General features: G+C 36.1%; 3 protein-coding genes and 1 long non-coding RNA gene across 5 annotated transcripts; 2 read left to right on the forward strand and 2 right to left on the reverse strand.

The window, feature by feature from the left end:
* Nucleotides 1–68: 68 nt before the first annotated feature.
* Nucleotides 69–2,278, reverse strand: LOC106375840 (protein LYK5-like). Its single transcript, XM_013815844.3, has one exon. It carries the CDS (start codon nt 2,226–2,228, stop codon nt 237–239), a length of 1,992 nt encoding a protein of 663 aa, XP_013671298.1. The 5' UTR covers nt 2,229–2,278; the 3' UTR covers nt 69–236.
* Nucleotides 2,279–4,103: 1,825 nt separating this feature from the next.
* On the forward strand, nt 4,104–6,118 carry LOC106375839 (cinnamoyl-CoA reductase 1-like). The gene is made up of 6 exons (XM_013815843.3): nt 4,104–4,348; nt 4,561–4,730; nt 4,802–4,987; nt 5,069–5,234; nt 5,326–5,515; nt 5,665–6,118. Exons 1-6 carry the CDS (start codon nt 4,228–4,230, stop codon nt 5,795–5,797), a joined length of 966 nt encoding a protein of 321 aa, XP_013671297.1. The 5' UTR covers nt 4,104–4,227; the 3' UTR covers nt 5,798–6,118.
* A 28-nt stretch (nt 6,119–6,146) lies between these two features.
* On the reverse strand, nt 6,147–6,813 carry LOC106373084. Its single transcript, XM_013813312.1, has 2 exons — nt 6,431–6,813; nt 6,147–6,357 (listed from the first exon to the last, which is right to left on the reverse strand). The coding sequence occupies exons 1-2, from the start codon at nt 6,811–6,813 to the stop codon at nt 6,147–6,149; spliced, it is 594 nt and encodes a 197-aa protein (XP_013668766.1).
* A 1,378-nt stretch (nt 6,814–8,191) lies between these two features.
* LOC106374402 lies at nt 8,192–10,507 on the forward strand. Of its 2 annotated transcripts, none has more exons than XR_007322606.1 (4): nt 8,192–8,856; nt 8,941–9,198; nt 9,669–9,948; nt 10,045–10,507. It is a non-coding gene; the product is annotated as an uncharacterized LOC106374402 (long non-coding RNA). The 2 variants fall into 2 exon arrangements; XR_007322605.1 differs by having other exon boundaries at nt 8,232–8,856; nt 9,677–9,948.
* The last annotated feature ends 5,321 nt before the right edge of the window (nt 10,508–15,828 follow it).

The following is a 15,828-nucleotide window of genomic DNA, read 5'->3' on the forward strand; positions in this document are numbered from 1 at the left end:
GCGCCTGTAAAACAAACTAACAAGAATAATCTAAGAGTGAGATTAGTTTAAAATTTAGTCTACAAGAATTGTGAAAAACATTCAAATCTTCTCATTGCTTTTGTTGAACACTGTGGTAATTATTTTGCTCAGTTACAGTAGATTTTATAGCCATATAGTCCTTCATCTTATATATTACACAAAATCTAAAATCTAAACTCAATTATTGACAAACAAAACAAAATAAAATAGAATAACTAGTTGCCAAAAGATCCCGAATCATGAAGGAGGTCATGAGAAGGCTCCCAATCAATGGAGGACGAGACAATCATCAAGAGCGTGGTTAGAACCTGAGCAATAGACGGTCTCGAGTTAATATCAGGTGCCACACAGCTCTTAGCCAGCTGAGCCATAGTGAAAGCCAGCTCCAACGGATACTCATCCCCAAGAGATGAATCCATAAACTCTTTCAGCTTCTCTCTCACATTCTCTCCTCCAAGCACATTGTTTATCTCTCTACACAACAACATCTCTTCCTTCTCCTCCTTATCCACCGTCGCCGCTTCTTTCCCCGAGAGAAGCTCAAGAACCACAACTCCGAAAGCAAACACGTCTAGCTTCGGAGTTATGACTCCGTTCTCGACGTACTCCGGAGCTAAGTAGCCTTGTGTTCCTTCAACGTGTCTGGTCAACTGAAGATCGAGATCACCTTCTTCATCAAGAATCCTCGCGACGCCGAAATTCGAAATCTTGGCTTTGAAGTTGGAATCAAGAAGCACGTTGGTGGATTCCAAGTTCTTGTGGATATGAGGGGGCGTTACGTAGTTGTGGAGATAGTCCAACGCCTCTGCTACGTCCCGACAGATCTCAACTCTTTGTCTCCATGTCAAAGACTTCTTCTTGTTAGACGAGTGAAGCCAATCGCTAACCGAACCGTTCTCTGAGTACTCGTAGACGAGGTACGAGGTTCCTTCGCGGATGCAGAAGCCTGAGAGACGGATGATATTGGAATGGTTCAGCTTCTTCAAGAGACTGATCTCGGAGGAAGACACGTCTCCTTTGATCACCTTCACCGCCGCGTCGTCTCCGTTGATCGTTGCCTTATACACCGAGCCTTTGATCTTGTTCTCGTCGCTGAAGTTCGAAGTCGCCGACTGAAGGTCGCTGAATCTGTAGAGAGTTAAGGACTCAATAGCTGATTTGAGACCAGACGTGGTGTCTGAGGAGTTTGATAAGGCGATCGACCATTGGTTTGTTGACGTTGTGGGAAGAGACTGTTTGGTCGACGAGTCCGTAAGCTTGTTCTGTTCTATCAACGACGACGTTTTGGATCTTCGTTTGTAGTAACAGAAGTAGAGAGATAAGATCGAGATCAAGAGGAGCAAACCGGCTCCGATTCCAACTCCGATGTAAATCCATTTGTGAGAAGAGGACGACCCCGGAGGAGACACCGGCGGCGACTGCGGCGGAGTAGCGACCGGCGGCGTCGGCGACGGAGTACTCACGATTCTGGTTGGTTCCGTCCTGAGAGGAACGAGAAGCGGCGTGAAGAAGTAGATGCGGTCCGACGCGAGCTCGTTACCGGAGCTCACGGCGGCCGACGAGCTTCTGAACATCTCGGCGATGGCGGAGACGCTGTCTCCCTGCGCGACTAAGTAGGTAAGAAGGTATCTGAAGCCCGCGTCGGTTTGGTTCGCGGTGGGGCAGGCGCAGCGGAGAGGGACGAGGAGGTCTAGCCCGGCGGTTAGGTTTTTCTCGCCGTAAGGGTTCTGCGACATCATGGCTTGACACGTGGACAGAGCTTGGTAGGTGTCGTTGGCTACGGAGAAGTAAGTCTCCACCGTTCGGCCGGAGAGTCTGTAAGTAGCGTTGTGCTGGTAAAAGCCACCGCCGCCGGAGCAGGAGCAGGTGGTTGGGATGAGGACTAGGTTGCGGGTGGGGATGGTGGCGGTTATGGAGGTGAGGTTGTTGATGGACTGGATCTCGGCGGCGGAGGCGTTGAGGAGTCCGGCGATGGAGCTGGGAGTGTTGTACGGTGGTTGAGACCAGAAAGTGAGGTAGGAGCGGCATGAGGGCGGGCCGTTACAGGTGAAGCCGTTGGTTATGTTGTCGAAGTCACGATTCTCACAGGCTAGCTGGTGGTTGTTGACGTACGGTTGCTGAGCTTTGGTCGGTGAAGACGCGGCGAAGAAGAGAAGAAGGAGAAACAAGGGGGAGGTGGATAGCGCGTGGAGTGTACGCGCAGCCATGTTGTGGTTGTTTGTTTGATGGAAGTGTTTGGCTTTTGAGGTAATCTCTCCTGATTTAAACAGAGAGGAGGAGGAGACGGCAAAGACTTTGCTAGTCAAATGAACGCGTCGTTGGCGTTGACTTTTTGCGATATTTCTTATTGGTTGGTCCCACTTTTCTAAAAATTATAACTGGAGAATTTGGGTACGTCTTCATAATTTTCTAATGGAATACTATGTTTTAAGGAAATAATTCGTCTTTTGTATTGAACAAGTCAACATGATCTGTGGAATAAATGACATTGTGGAAATGGATACAAGAAAACAATGGTGTGCACTGTATATGAGTAAAGTACCTAGATGAGCTGGAAATATCTGGTCCGCCCAGACATAGGAGCTTGTAAACAATGAAGCTCTACTACCAGAGAAAATAAGATCTGCGTGATTCTCATCTACCCAACTGAGAATTTAAAGCAAATTGCAATGCAGGAGAAGATGTTTGAAGAAGAAGGTCGCTCGATTGCATTTAGCTTTTATGGTTATCACAGGTTAAACTCATAAGTTAGTGTTCTTGTTTGAGTCCAGTGCAATTTACAAATAGCAAATTTCACCAAGGAGACTTTGTTGTCTCTCCTAACGTGGGTTTTCAGTCACACAAAATTAAAAGGACTGATTTCGTGTTCTGTAGCAAAATCGTCTATACTCATGACCCTTTGAGGATTACAAAAGAACTTGCACGCCTTCACTAATCTTGATGCAAGTAGTATGTAAAGAATTAACTAAAGTAACAAACACCAAACTGAATCAGTTCCAAGAACGCATGACAGAGTTGAATGATAATAAAAAGATGATCAATTCCGTTTGCAACTGAACTAACATAATTGTCCAATCCTTGTAGCAGAGCACGACCATAGTAGAATAAACCCAATCAAAACTAATTGCAAGAACCTGAAAATATACAAGTCGATGCATTCTACACTTGCATGATAACACAAAGAATTCGAATCCAACGTTAATCTTTCCACACAAGGGCAGCAAACATCAAAATCGTAAAGAGAAAGCTGATAGAGTCAAAATCGAAGTTTCAGATTCCCTTTTCAAACCTCACAAACGCATATAATAAATCCTTCAGAAAAAATAGTTTCCATCTTTTTTTTTTTTTTTTTAAATTCGATTGTTTGTAAAGTCACACAACTATAGTGTTTTGTCTATACAATGACCATCTTCGTAGCTATAGGATAAACAAAACAAAACTGCCGAAGCTAACAGACTTACAAAGAGATGTTCTCAAAAACTTGCAGAAAACAAAAACAAAGTATTCAATCCTGTGGTTTATCATCGGTTATGTTCTTGTTTCCATAAACCAGACCAGTAACCTGCAAAATAGCAAACCATTGATAAAACATATAAAAACACCATCCTAACAAACAAAAAAAAAGAAAATGATTGATTCATTGACCTGAGGATCAGCGATTGGTTTCCTCTTCTCCACGTATTCATTTCGATCCGCCACCGCCAGAAGTGCCCTAGCCTCTTGTTCCTTTTTGAGATCCTGAGCCGGTTTAACCCAGAGATAGTAAGCGACTGTTCCGGCGACGAGCCAAGATGCGAGATTCTGACCTCCTCTAAGACCTCCCATGGAGTTCCCCACGAAAGACCTCACCTTCCCCATTGATCTTCCCCAATCGCTACCCATCGGTGACGTTCGCTTGACTTTGATTTGATGATCCGATTTGGATTCTCATTTGCTTGACGCCCACTGCGAATACTAAACCGGTCGCCGAGAACGGTTACTCCAGCAATCTGTTGGTCTGTGATTGATCCACGTGGCTTTATATGGGCCTGATAAAATTATTAGGCCCATGGGCTTTGTCTAAGGTAAAGCCCACGTCGATAAAAGAAGGATGGAGACAACAAAAAGTCAAAAGAAATAAAGGATACGAAATTGAGTGGAGACAGAACACACCTGGCGCTCGGACAAGGTAGAAGAAGACCGAATAAGCATCGCGGAGATCGAAACATGTCGGTGGTGGCGAAAGGAAAGGTTTGCGTAACCGGCGCCGGAGGGTTTCTTGCTTCGTGGGTCGTCGATCTTCTCCTCTCTAAGGATTACTTCGTCCATGGCACTGTCAGAGACCCTGGTACTTTACTCCTCCTCTAATCTCTCCTATCTCATCGGAATATTCTCTGTGCATGTGAAACAAAAAAATTATCTTGGGCTAAGTTGGATTCGTTTATAATCAATCCTTTTGTGGTTTCTCAGATTTAGCTTTTGAGTTTGTTTTTTTCTTACCACTATTGTTGTGTCTGATCAAGAGTTTCACATGGAGTTTATGCTTTTTTTTTGTTATAGATAACGAAAAGTATTCTCATTTGAAGAAACTGGAGAAAGCCGGTGACAAACTCAAGCTCGTCAAGGCTGATTTGCTTGATTACTCCTCTCTTCAATCTGCAATTGCAGGTTGCATCGGCGTCTTCCATGTCGCAAGTCCTGTTCCATCATCTTCAGTCCCAAATCCTGAGGTGATGATTTTGCATAGCTCTGAAGCTACGTACTTTGTCTCGATTTGCTTATACTGTTTTTTTTTTTGCAGGTGGAAGTGATGGCACCAGCTGTGGATGGCACGTTGAATGTGCTCAAGGCGTGCGTGGAAGCGAATGTTAAGCGTGTTGTGTACGTTTCCTCTGCAGCTGCACTTATGATGAACCCGAATTGGTCAAAGAATCAAGTCATAGATGAGTCCTGTTGGTCAGACCTGGAGTTTTGCAAAAGAACTGAGGTTAAACGCATCCTGAATCCATCATCTCTCACTTGTTATTTTCCACATCTTTTGTTTACTGAGATTAGTCCCTTTTGGCAGAATTGGTATTGTGCATCAAAGACACAAGCAGAAAGTGAAGCTTTCGAATTTGCAAAACGAACCGGGATTAGTCTCGTCAGCATTTGCCCTACCATGGTCTTTGGACCTGTTCTGCAGCAGCACACCGTGAACGCTAGTACTCTTGCTCTCGCCAAGCTTCTCAAAGGTATAATCACATCTTGGATTTTTACAAAGCAGCTTTGGTATATGGGTTGTTGAATCTGTGAGGGTCTTGATCCTATTTACATGGGTTGCAGAGGGTTTTGAGTCACGGGAGAACCAAGTGAGACTTATTGTAGATGTGCGTGATGTGGCTCAAGCGTTACTTTTGGTTTATGAGAAACCAGAAGCTGAAGGAAGGTACATATGCACAGCCCACAAGGCTAAAGAAAAGGATGTTATTGAGAAGCTCAAGAGTCTTTACCCTAATTACAACTACCCAAAGAGGTAACCAAACAAGTAAACTACTATAGCTGTCTTTGTTACAGCTTCATTGGTTATTTCATCAATAACAATGTCAGAAACCTTTTGGATAGTGTCTGAAGTTTCTTCTTGATCTTAATGTTGATCCAAGCTCTACTTATGCAATGTCACAGCTACGTCGAAGTGGAAGAAAGGTCGACGATGAGTTCAGAGAAACTGCAGAAGTTGGGTTGGACTTTCAGGCCGTTGGAGGAAACACTTGTGGATTCGGTGGAGAGCTACAGGAAAGCTAAGATTCTGGACTGATAACTTGGAAAAAATAGTAAAAGAGAGTTCTACTGGTTATGTTCATGGCTCCATGTGTTATCAAGTGTTCAAACCTGCGCAGACTCACTCCCTCCGTCTTTCAATCATCATTACTCAATAATAAGAGCTGTGCACTTTTTTTTTTTTTTTTTGAATTGAATGTTAAATTTAATTAAAAAAGATTTTTTTTTTTTTTACATCATAGTGTTTCCTTTATCAAAGTACTATGTATTAAAATCTACTTCTTCCTCATCTTTTTACTTCTTCCTTGTCTAAATTTATCATCCCTCTTTTTCTGTATCAATGTAAGCTTGTTTCTCATGTTTTTGTCTAGAAGTTTTATCAATAACTATGTTGGAGTATTCGCCTCGCTATGTCTTCTTCTATTACGCTCTCTCCATATCATGTAGACGGCTGCTTGAAGCATATACTTGATGATGAATAGCTGCATCTTGCATCTTGTCGAATCTCTCATAAGCCTCAGTATAGCTATCCATCTAACCGTATACTGATCCTTTAAGATTTCCTTCATTAGCACCTCCCATATCCTCGCAGAATAACTACATTCGAAGAACAAATGCTTAAGAGTTTCCAACGGCTCATTGCATAAGACACACGTTTCATTAATATTACTCTTCCAAATTCTCGATCTTATCTCCTGTTGCAAGTCTACCCTTCATTGCCATCCACAAGATAAATGAGTATCTTGGAGTTGAATACTTAAACCACAGTGCATCAGCCCATTCACAGCAAAGCTTTTTCTCTCTGATAAATTCCCAAGTTCCTTTAGTGGAGAAAACCTTTTTTCTCTGACCTTTCCCATTCAGCCATAGCGAAATATCCTCCTCATTTACTCTACTTCTTCGACTTTTCTCAATCTCTTCCTCCACTCTATTCAGAATCAATACACGATGAGACCTTCTTCTATGCCTCCAACTCTCTTCCACTGTCGCGTTGATTAAGATTCCCATATCAATACAACTTCCGTCTCCTAGTAAATCCTTCAAGCACCCCATTGGAGACCAATTTTCAAACCAGAATGAAGTCTTTTCCCCATTCCTTACTTCAACCCTGTACATTCGCTTAGCAATCTTCCTGCATTTTAATATTTTTTTTCACATCCAGGAGCCTGCTTGTGTATTTTCTTTCACCATCCAGAATGAACTCTTCCTAATCAAGTAGATCTTAACCCAATTTATCTACATCGAATCAGAAGCAAGAATCTCCATATTAACTTCACACAACTGACCATATTTGCTTCTTTCAATCTTCTTATGCCCAATCCTCCCTCTTGCAACATTACTCAACATTGTCTGTAATAAAATGTTTGTCTGTTTGAACTGCGGAAGGACAATTAAAATAAAGGATGCATGATACAAGTCTAGTTATGATGTGTTTAGACTTAGAGCTCTGAACCCATATGCCATAGTGACCAATAGACACATTTTAGCGTCACAAGATGATTAACGTTTGTATGTCGGTAGATTTGAACTATAAAAAACGATGTTATAAATTAAATTTGGTAAGTGTAAAATATAATATAATAAAATAATAACATTTTAAAAAATTAAGTTAATATGTGACTCAGTTAAAATCATAAATTAGTAATTAGTGTATATATAAATTATATAAATTCTATACAAATATAAACAAAACTTTCTATTGTCTATTTTTACAATAACTTTATTTTAAAATTTTACTGTTTATTTCAATATTTTATTGTTATTCTCTTTAATTACATATAAAAATATGTTTGTATTCTAAAATAAATATTTAAAATACACGAAATATATAAAATAACTATTAAAATAGATAAAAACTAAATTTATAAAATTCAATTAATATATAACATGAAATGAAATATTGTTTTTTTTTGAAAAGATAAAAAAGTCTTTAAAATATAAACTTCAGAAAAGAAAATTTAAATTAATAACTCCATAGAATAATATATTATCATAGTTTCAATATCATTAATTGATATCATTGGTTAATTGTTAATCGCAAGACATGTTCTTTTAAATATGATATCCAATAAACTCCATCACAAAAAAATCTAATTAAAATCACAAAATCATTCGCCAATCAAAGAAAATCAATACAATCAAGCTATTCCTAACCAGTCAACTAAACAAATTCTATCAGCAATCAACAAACTGTATATGAGTACTAAACGAATGCTTTACTGAAGATAATGACAAATGCTTAGCCAAATCGATCCTATAAACAAGAAAATAGTTGGTAATCTACGGATGCTCATTCATCCCTTAAGCAATGTCTATTTTCCTGTTATATCAATTGTTTTAAGATTTATACGTGTTCAAAGCTAGTGCATAGACTAGAATGATAATCACATTAGTCGTATTATTATGAATATGTAGTTTGATAGTGTCTTTTTCAATGTTCTATGTATATTCAACGATACAATAAGATTGTTATCATAATTTCAGATCGATTCTTTTAGATATATATATCTTATACAATAAAAGAGACTTTTGTCTCTCTATCAGCAAGGACGGAGAGAAATTTTATGCCACGTGGCACTTTAAGTATTTTCTGATTTCGAATGCTTTTGTTATTTCTAGCGGGCTGGGCCTATTGTTTTGTCTTTGTTTTAATATAGATTTATTTTTCGTTTGGGCTTTGTTTAATTTGTCTTTATATTACTGTTATACTAATTTTAGCCCGGTTTAACCATAATCCTTTTATCTCTTAGAAACTGTAGGCCTACCGATTCTCTTTCACCTTCTCTGGCGATGTAGCGATGTAGTTATGACCTTCAATCACGTTATCCCACTAAACTCACAACCACCCCCTCTTCATTGATTCTTTAATTACACATTTTAAAACTTAATTTTGTGTATATCTACACCTTCCGAGAGCCCCTGCAATTCCCTTACTTTCATAAAACCTAAAAATATATCGCTCATGTTCTCTTTTAATGGATGATAGTTGGCAATTTCTCAGTTTTATTTCTCTGATTTGAGTCAGGCGGTTATAGACAGTCAGTTCAGGCAAGATTCGTATATGTTTCTCGGAAGCTAATAAAGTAATGAAAAGAGGTGAGCTGATGGGTATTGATATGCTTATGATGGTTCCTATTTTTATTTGCAGTAAATCAATGTTATATTCTTTTTTCTTCTCAGGATAGACAAATCCAGGAATCAATTAATGTGCAACTATTCAACACCTTAAAAAAAATGAAGTATCTAGCTTAATGTTTTGTATTTCATATGAAGGAGCAACCCTTACTTCCGGTTTGGAAAAATCCATGTTTCTATTAGATTTACGGAGCGAACCGTGTTGTTGAGGTCGCTGAAACCGATTCCAGTGGAGAGTTTTGGGTTTTGCAATTACGAACACCTTATGGTATTGGCCAACACCGACACAGATTTTTTTTCCGGGTCTGATTCTATTTCCATCCTTTTCAAGTATTACCTATATTAATTTCACTGTTTCTCTCGCACATTCTTTCTCTACCATTGTTTCCACTGTTTCGCTTAGACAATTTGTGGGAAAATAAAAGGCATCAAAACCACCTTTAATAATGAGAACCAGACTGTTCAAACTTATAATGGTTTACCACTTAAATTTCCAGGTTGAAAATCTCTGCTAAAAATATTTCTTTGATTTAAGTTATGGTGTTTTACGTTACTTGGTTTTAACTGGTACTATAATGAACCTCAACCAACTCTGCAGAGCAACCATTGTGTGCGTAAGTGTGTTTGATATCATTGTTAGTCTGTTCCATGAGACATAAGTGCGTAGTGTTGTGGAGCCTAAGGTCTTTGTTGCAACGAACATAAAACCAAAATTAATATTCGTCTATTTCCAATTACATTATCATAACAGCTTTCATGCTAACCTTACGCAGCATTGCAGGACGCCTTTTCCTCAATGCAACCTCCGGAACACATTTCTACTTTTACCAAGAAAGTGTAACCAGCCAGAGCTTTCTGCAAGACTATAGTATATTCAAACTAAAACTTTTGACAAAACTTGCGTACTTATACCCTGTACAACACAATCCTGCAAGGTTTTGTGGATCTGACATTGGTAGCTCCTCCACTCCTTCCAAGTATGGCGGTGTACAGAAAATTGAGTTAGCAACAATTGTGGAGTTTATTGTCTGTGTTGTGAATTCACCACCTCAGGTATGTACTCTTAACTTAGTTAGACTGCATTTATTCGGCTCTGTTTTCTAATCTTATATGATGCATTCTATTTTTTTTTCATCTGTGGACGCAAAGGCGGTACGGTAGAATTCCACTGCACTGGCCAAGTCGATGACATTGAGAAAACTGATGGACCAATGCTTCATCATCAAAGCTTTGCTTACAAGGACGTGGTGACTACCCTGGAAATGATATTCTGGATGCTGTGACTCTCACTATTAACCCTCTCATGTGATGAGGAGCAGTGGTTCACATAATACCACATGAAGTAACACTGCTCCAATTTTTGAAGGAAGCATGGCTGAGTCAGCAGTACTACCTGCTCAACCTGATGCATTTTTAGCACCGGAAAAGATACCATAGAGCCTGAGATCTCCAACCATAGAGATCCATGACAATATTAATATAGGTGAAGAACCAATTCCACACTGAACGTGCTAAGTTTGAGTCAATAATTTTTCTACATTATATAGATTGTCGTCTTTTTAGTTTGCTTGGTTATATACTTATATCATATATGAATACGTTGATCTCATTACTGTAGGAATCTTTTACGGCTCTAGCTATTACATACTCCTGAAATTGTTTAATTTTTTTAATTTCCAATACTTGATTCATCATCATAAATTTTTGGAATAGTAGATGTAGCTTCTCTTTTGATTAAACAACAAATATAGGACACCTTACTCTTTTCGTTATATACAAAACCAAACGTGAGTTTGCATGCATTAACTTACTTTTCCTGACTCAGGTTGGCGATGTGGAGAAGATAGTTATAAAAAGAGAAAGAAAATAATAATTAAATATTAATACACAATCAAAACATTTTAGTTTTGTTTTGAAAATAAAATAACAAAATAGAACAAACAAAAATGATTATTTTGTGACAATCATAACTTGAGCTTGGTGAAAAGCTTAGTTAAAAAATAATAAATTTCGACAAAATACTTAATAAAATAAATATGAAACCAATAAAAACTAAAAGAAGAGAAATTCATTTATAATATTGCTTAACATGTTTTATAAAATCCAAATCAATAAAAAAAAATGAATCGCATGAAAAAAATGTTCATTTGGTAAGCAAAATCAAGGTTAAAGGAATTAAGAAATTAACAAGAAAAAGGTTAATAACCATAGTTAAAGATTAATACATAATAAAAATATATAATATAAAAAATAAACAATAAAAATAAAAATAAAATATAACTCAAAGTATATAAATTTTCAGAATAAAAGAAAAAATGCATAAGAACAAAAAAGTAGGAAATTTAAATTTTATATTGCTTTCATATTTCACAAATAAAAAATATTACAATGAACTACACTGACCTTTTTACTACTAAACATAAGTTAAAGAGAATTAAAAAGAAAATTGTGGAAACCAAAATAATATATACAATCAAAACAAAGATTTTTTTATTAAATCCACCAAACTGATGGGGTTCAAGCTGCAGCTTTGCCCTTGACAAGGTATGCTCTGACTAATAGAACTACGATCCCATGAAAATCAAGCGGAATAGCTTACATTTTTCTATGATTTCATTTTAATCATATTTTTTTTGATTCAAATTAATTTACAGTAAAAAGTTGGCAAATCAAAATTGACAAAATATATGCAGAATTCAGCTTTAGTAGGTTCTTACAATAATGATATTTCCCTAAACCGCATAAAAAAATTTCACATTCGAACAAAACATATGAATCCGGCGCGTAGCGCCGGAATACTACTAGTATATATATAATATGTGTCATCAACAAATCTATATTATAATGATTGAGTTTTTGCTCTCTCCTCAGCGCGCCACGTCAGCGTTTTGTGGACTCCACTTTTAAAAAGAGTAAAAAAAGTGTCAAGCACATGGTTTGAACCCGGGTTATTGAGATATAAGCACCATCATTTATACCACTAAACTAAATGATGCTTTGTACATTGATGACCGAAACTAATATATATTTATGAAGGTCGAAAATCCTTGCTTCTTTGGTTTTTTCTGTGGGCCAGGCCTACAAGTGTATTATGAGTCTCATTTTTAAATGAGATTCATCACGTTATATGAAAAGAAAAACAATTATAGTTTTCTCATATTGTAAACTGTCTTTGTTTAACATGAGTTAGGGTTCTTTTCATCATTGTCTTAGACAAGTCTGAGTTACAGAGTTGCGGCGTGTGTCTGTTCGTAATCTATTTTTTCACCGGTGAACTCTTCATCTCCCCATCTTAAATCGCTTGATCATAAATAATCCTGATTTGTAGTCCTTCTCGAAACCCTATATATATGATTCTCATTTTTGATGAACCCAATTTGCATCTTCACAAAACTCATTGATTCCTCTTAGCTTTAACCAGCTTCTAGAAAATGTATCTTTCTGCCTCTCCAGTTCCTCAAATCGGCATCCCCGGCGTCCGTCACTCAACCTTCGAGTCTCTCCGTCTTGGTCGTAGTAGTCAGAGCATAGCCTCTAACCTCCTCGCTTCTGGGATTCCCTGAATTTCAAGAAAGATAGTGAGTTTATGGGAATCACGATTCTCTTCCTTGATGAAAAAGTAAGTTAATCTTCGATTTATCACACTTATTTAATATAATTGTTTTTAATTGATTTCCTGATTCTTTGTTGAATAATATTATTTGCAGATTCCGGGTTTATTCCCGCCGGACGTGCTAATCATTATATGTCATTTTTGAAAGCCGGTTCCATTGTGAAAATTGATCGTTTTGAGGTTGTTAGGTGCTCAAGCATGTACAAGATAACTGATCATCCATTCCTCATTCGTTTCATCTCACCAACCATTAATGATGAAGTCATCACAGGTGCTCCTGAGATCAATTTCCAGTCATAACTAGACTGTTCGACAATTTCCAAGTGATTGCGAACACAAACCTAGAACTCTCATGTATATTATCATATTGCTTCTGAGTTTATATTATGTTTCGATATCATAACTGATATTTAAACTCGCAGATGTGGTTGGACAAATCTGTTCTGTCCAGGGCTCTGACCTTACCAAAGAAACAACTCGAGTCCTTATCCGTCTCCTCATTGATCCGTAAGAAACAATCAACACACAATTCTCTTTATATTATTATTTATATTGTGCTAACATTAATAATCAAAAATATTTCGTATTCTGTGGTCGTCTATTTATCTCTCTTACTTATCAAACTAATTTTACACAAACCTTTATTTTACACCTTAAAAGAAACCACAACAACCCAAACAATCAAAACACCAAAAACTAGAATTCCAAAAAAGACGAATCATTAATGATTATCTCTCTTTTTTGTCTAATCTTAGAAGTAAACTTCAAAACAAATATACCAATCCAATCACTTCAACTAAAACTCAACGACACATACATCGAGTCAGCTAAAGAAATACAAACTACACAGCTAGCTATTTAACAATTTACAAACTTACTTTCGCAACGAAGAAGACGAAGACGACAACCAAAATCAGTAAAATTACCTAAACAAAAAAACAAAGTAAATTACGAACTCTGATAAATACTGCTAACAATGATTTTTGTTTACATATTACCCGTCAAATAAAAGATAAACAAACACATCTACACGAGGAGATACAAGAGACAATCCTGACAGACACAAAGACAACAACAACATCTCCACCTGCTCCCTACTCTTGTCTTATAAAAATAGCTTACATGCCCAATATCAACATGCCAATGCTATTGTCTTCTTTTGAGAAATGCATAAATTTGTTTAAAACCCATTAACGCCCAAATACTCAGAACTATCACTCATTTTATAGTTATTTTTACAAATTTTCATGTATTTGTTTTAAAGGTCCGGTAAGAGCAACAAGTTTAAAAATAAAATAAAAACATATAACAAACATAGTAAGGATAATAAAAATTATTACTTACACACAACTTGCACAACTAAACTGGAGAAAAAAATATCTAGAAACAAAAGGTACTCTCAACAACTTTAATATAATTTATGTACTCTCAACAGTACAAGAAACAAATTAAAAAGACAAACAAACAATAAGTCCCAATGACATAGCAAATAACACCACAAACTATATCAATTACATTATTAACACAATTTAGTCCTTCATAAGTAGAGAACAATGCATACACAGTTCATCATCACAACTCTAACCCTATAACAATTAAAAAACTTGAAAAACAACTCAACTAAAATGATCAATTCTTTTTTTTATATTCATAAACTAAATAACATAATAAATGGAACTTTAAAAAAATTATTTTAATTATATATAAAATAAAAGGCAAATATAAAACTAATTACTATCACTTGCCAAATAACCTAAATGATATTACAAATCATAATTAATGGTAGCTAATTTTCAAAAATATAGAAAGTGTAATAATGTTTGAACAATTATTTTTACATTTATATACTACAAAAATAATGAATATAAAACAATTTATAGAAATAATGATTTCATTTTCATATAAAAATATAGTCGTATCTATAACAATTACTAATCTCTTATAATGTCCATATATGTTTGATAAATAATTAGGTTTTGAAGATTGGAAAGATTGTATTTAACAGATCATGTGAGAACTTTGATTTAAAAAATGTTTTGCATTTAAGTCAAATAATATAGTGAATAAGGTAATGTTATGATTGAAAAGAATTTTAAGATGAAATTATGGTTCGTTGATTGTATGTTTTGTATTACTATTTAGAGAAAGAAAAAAATATTTGACAAAAATATGCAAAAAATTAGGAAAACATTAGCAAAAATTTGGTAGAAGAACGTAATGATAACGAGACAAATAAGAAGAGACCCAAAAAGATGCATAATATATGTTGAAAATCAGATTTGATGAAGAAGACCCAGGTACCCCTTCGATCGATATCCGTAGTGCACACGTGAAGGAAATCAGATTTGATGTAGGCACTATAAATTCTTCTATGTTCATCACCAACCAAAACAAGAGATTACGTTTGAAGTTTGAACCGTTTTCCTTAGCCGTCTTTTTCCGGGACACAGAGATCGCTAGAGAACAGGTCCTGTCCTTTACCCAAGGAAGTAGAAAGGTAAGGCTGCAACGGATTCGGATGATCTCCGAATCCGTTTTCCTGAATGTTAATCAAACAGAGGAGCTGAAGACCCAGACAATGAAAGATCAGGTTCATCTCCAGTTAAGAACTCTAATAAGAGTACGAGTAATGCTGGGGGCAATAAACTTCCCTTACGGGATTAGGGTGAGTTGCAACATGAAATTCGTAAGTCCACTAAGTGGTGGATTGATCGATCGGAACTGCTCAACAAAATACCACGAAGATATCTCTCAAAATCTCAATATGCTGCTTGTAATAGTTAATAGATTTCAATATTAATATCTATAGAGCTTCTAACGATCAGCTACTTGTATTATTTTTGCTTTTGCGTGTGATATAATATAATACTAGGTGATAATCCGCGTCCTGCGCGGAGCGAGTGAACAAAAGCGATTTTTATTTTTTAACTTATCGATATTAAAATTTTTAAAGTTATAGGCACAAATATTAGATTTAATGATATATATCAAACGAAATTATGCATGTATATATAATGTAAGCTTAATTGTTTTGTTTTTTGAAATTTTTTGTGTAATTGGTTATGTGTAAATTAAATATATTGTATAGAAAAATGTATAATAGTATGCAATAACTTATATTAATTTATTATGAATTTAAGACAACACAAAACATAGAAAATAGAATTACTGCTTTCATAATAAAATTATAATTATAAATTAAAAGAAACATAGGTAATAGAAAAATAAAATACGAAGAAAAAAAATTATAAGGAAACAAATAAAAAACTGATAAAACCAAAATGCCGTGAAAAAGGTCTTTAGAACTCGTGGTTTGCAAT

Source organism: Brassica napus, chromosome C4, assembly GCF_020379485.1.
Source record: "Brassica napus cultivar Da-Ae chromosome C4, Da-Ae, whole genome shotgun sequence".
NCBI classification, from domain to species: domain Eukaryota; kingdom Viridiplantae; phylum Streptophyta; class Magnoliopsida; order Brassicales; family Brassicaceae; genus Brassica; species Brassica napus.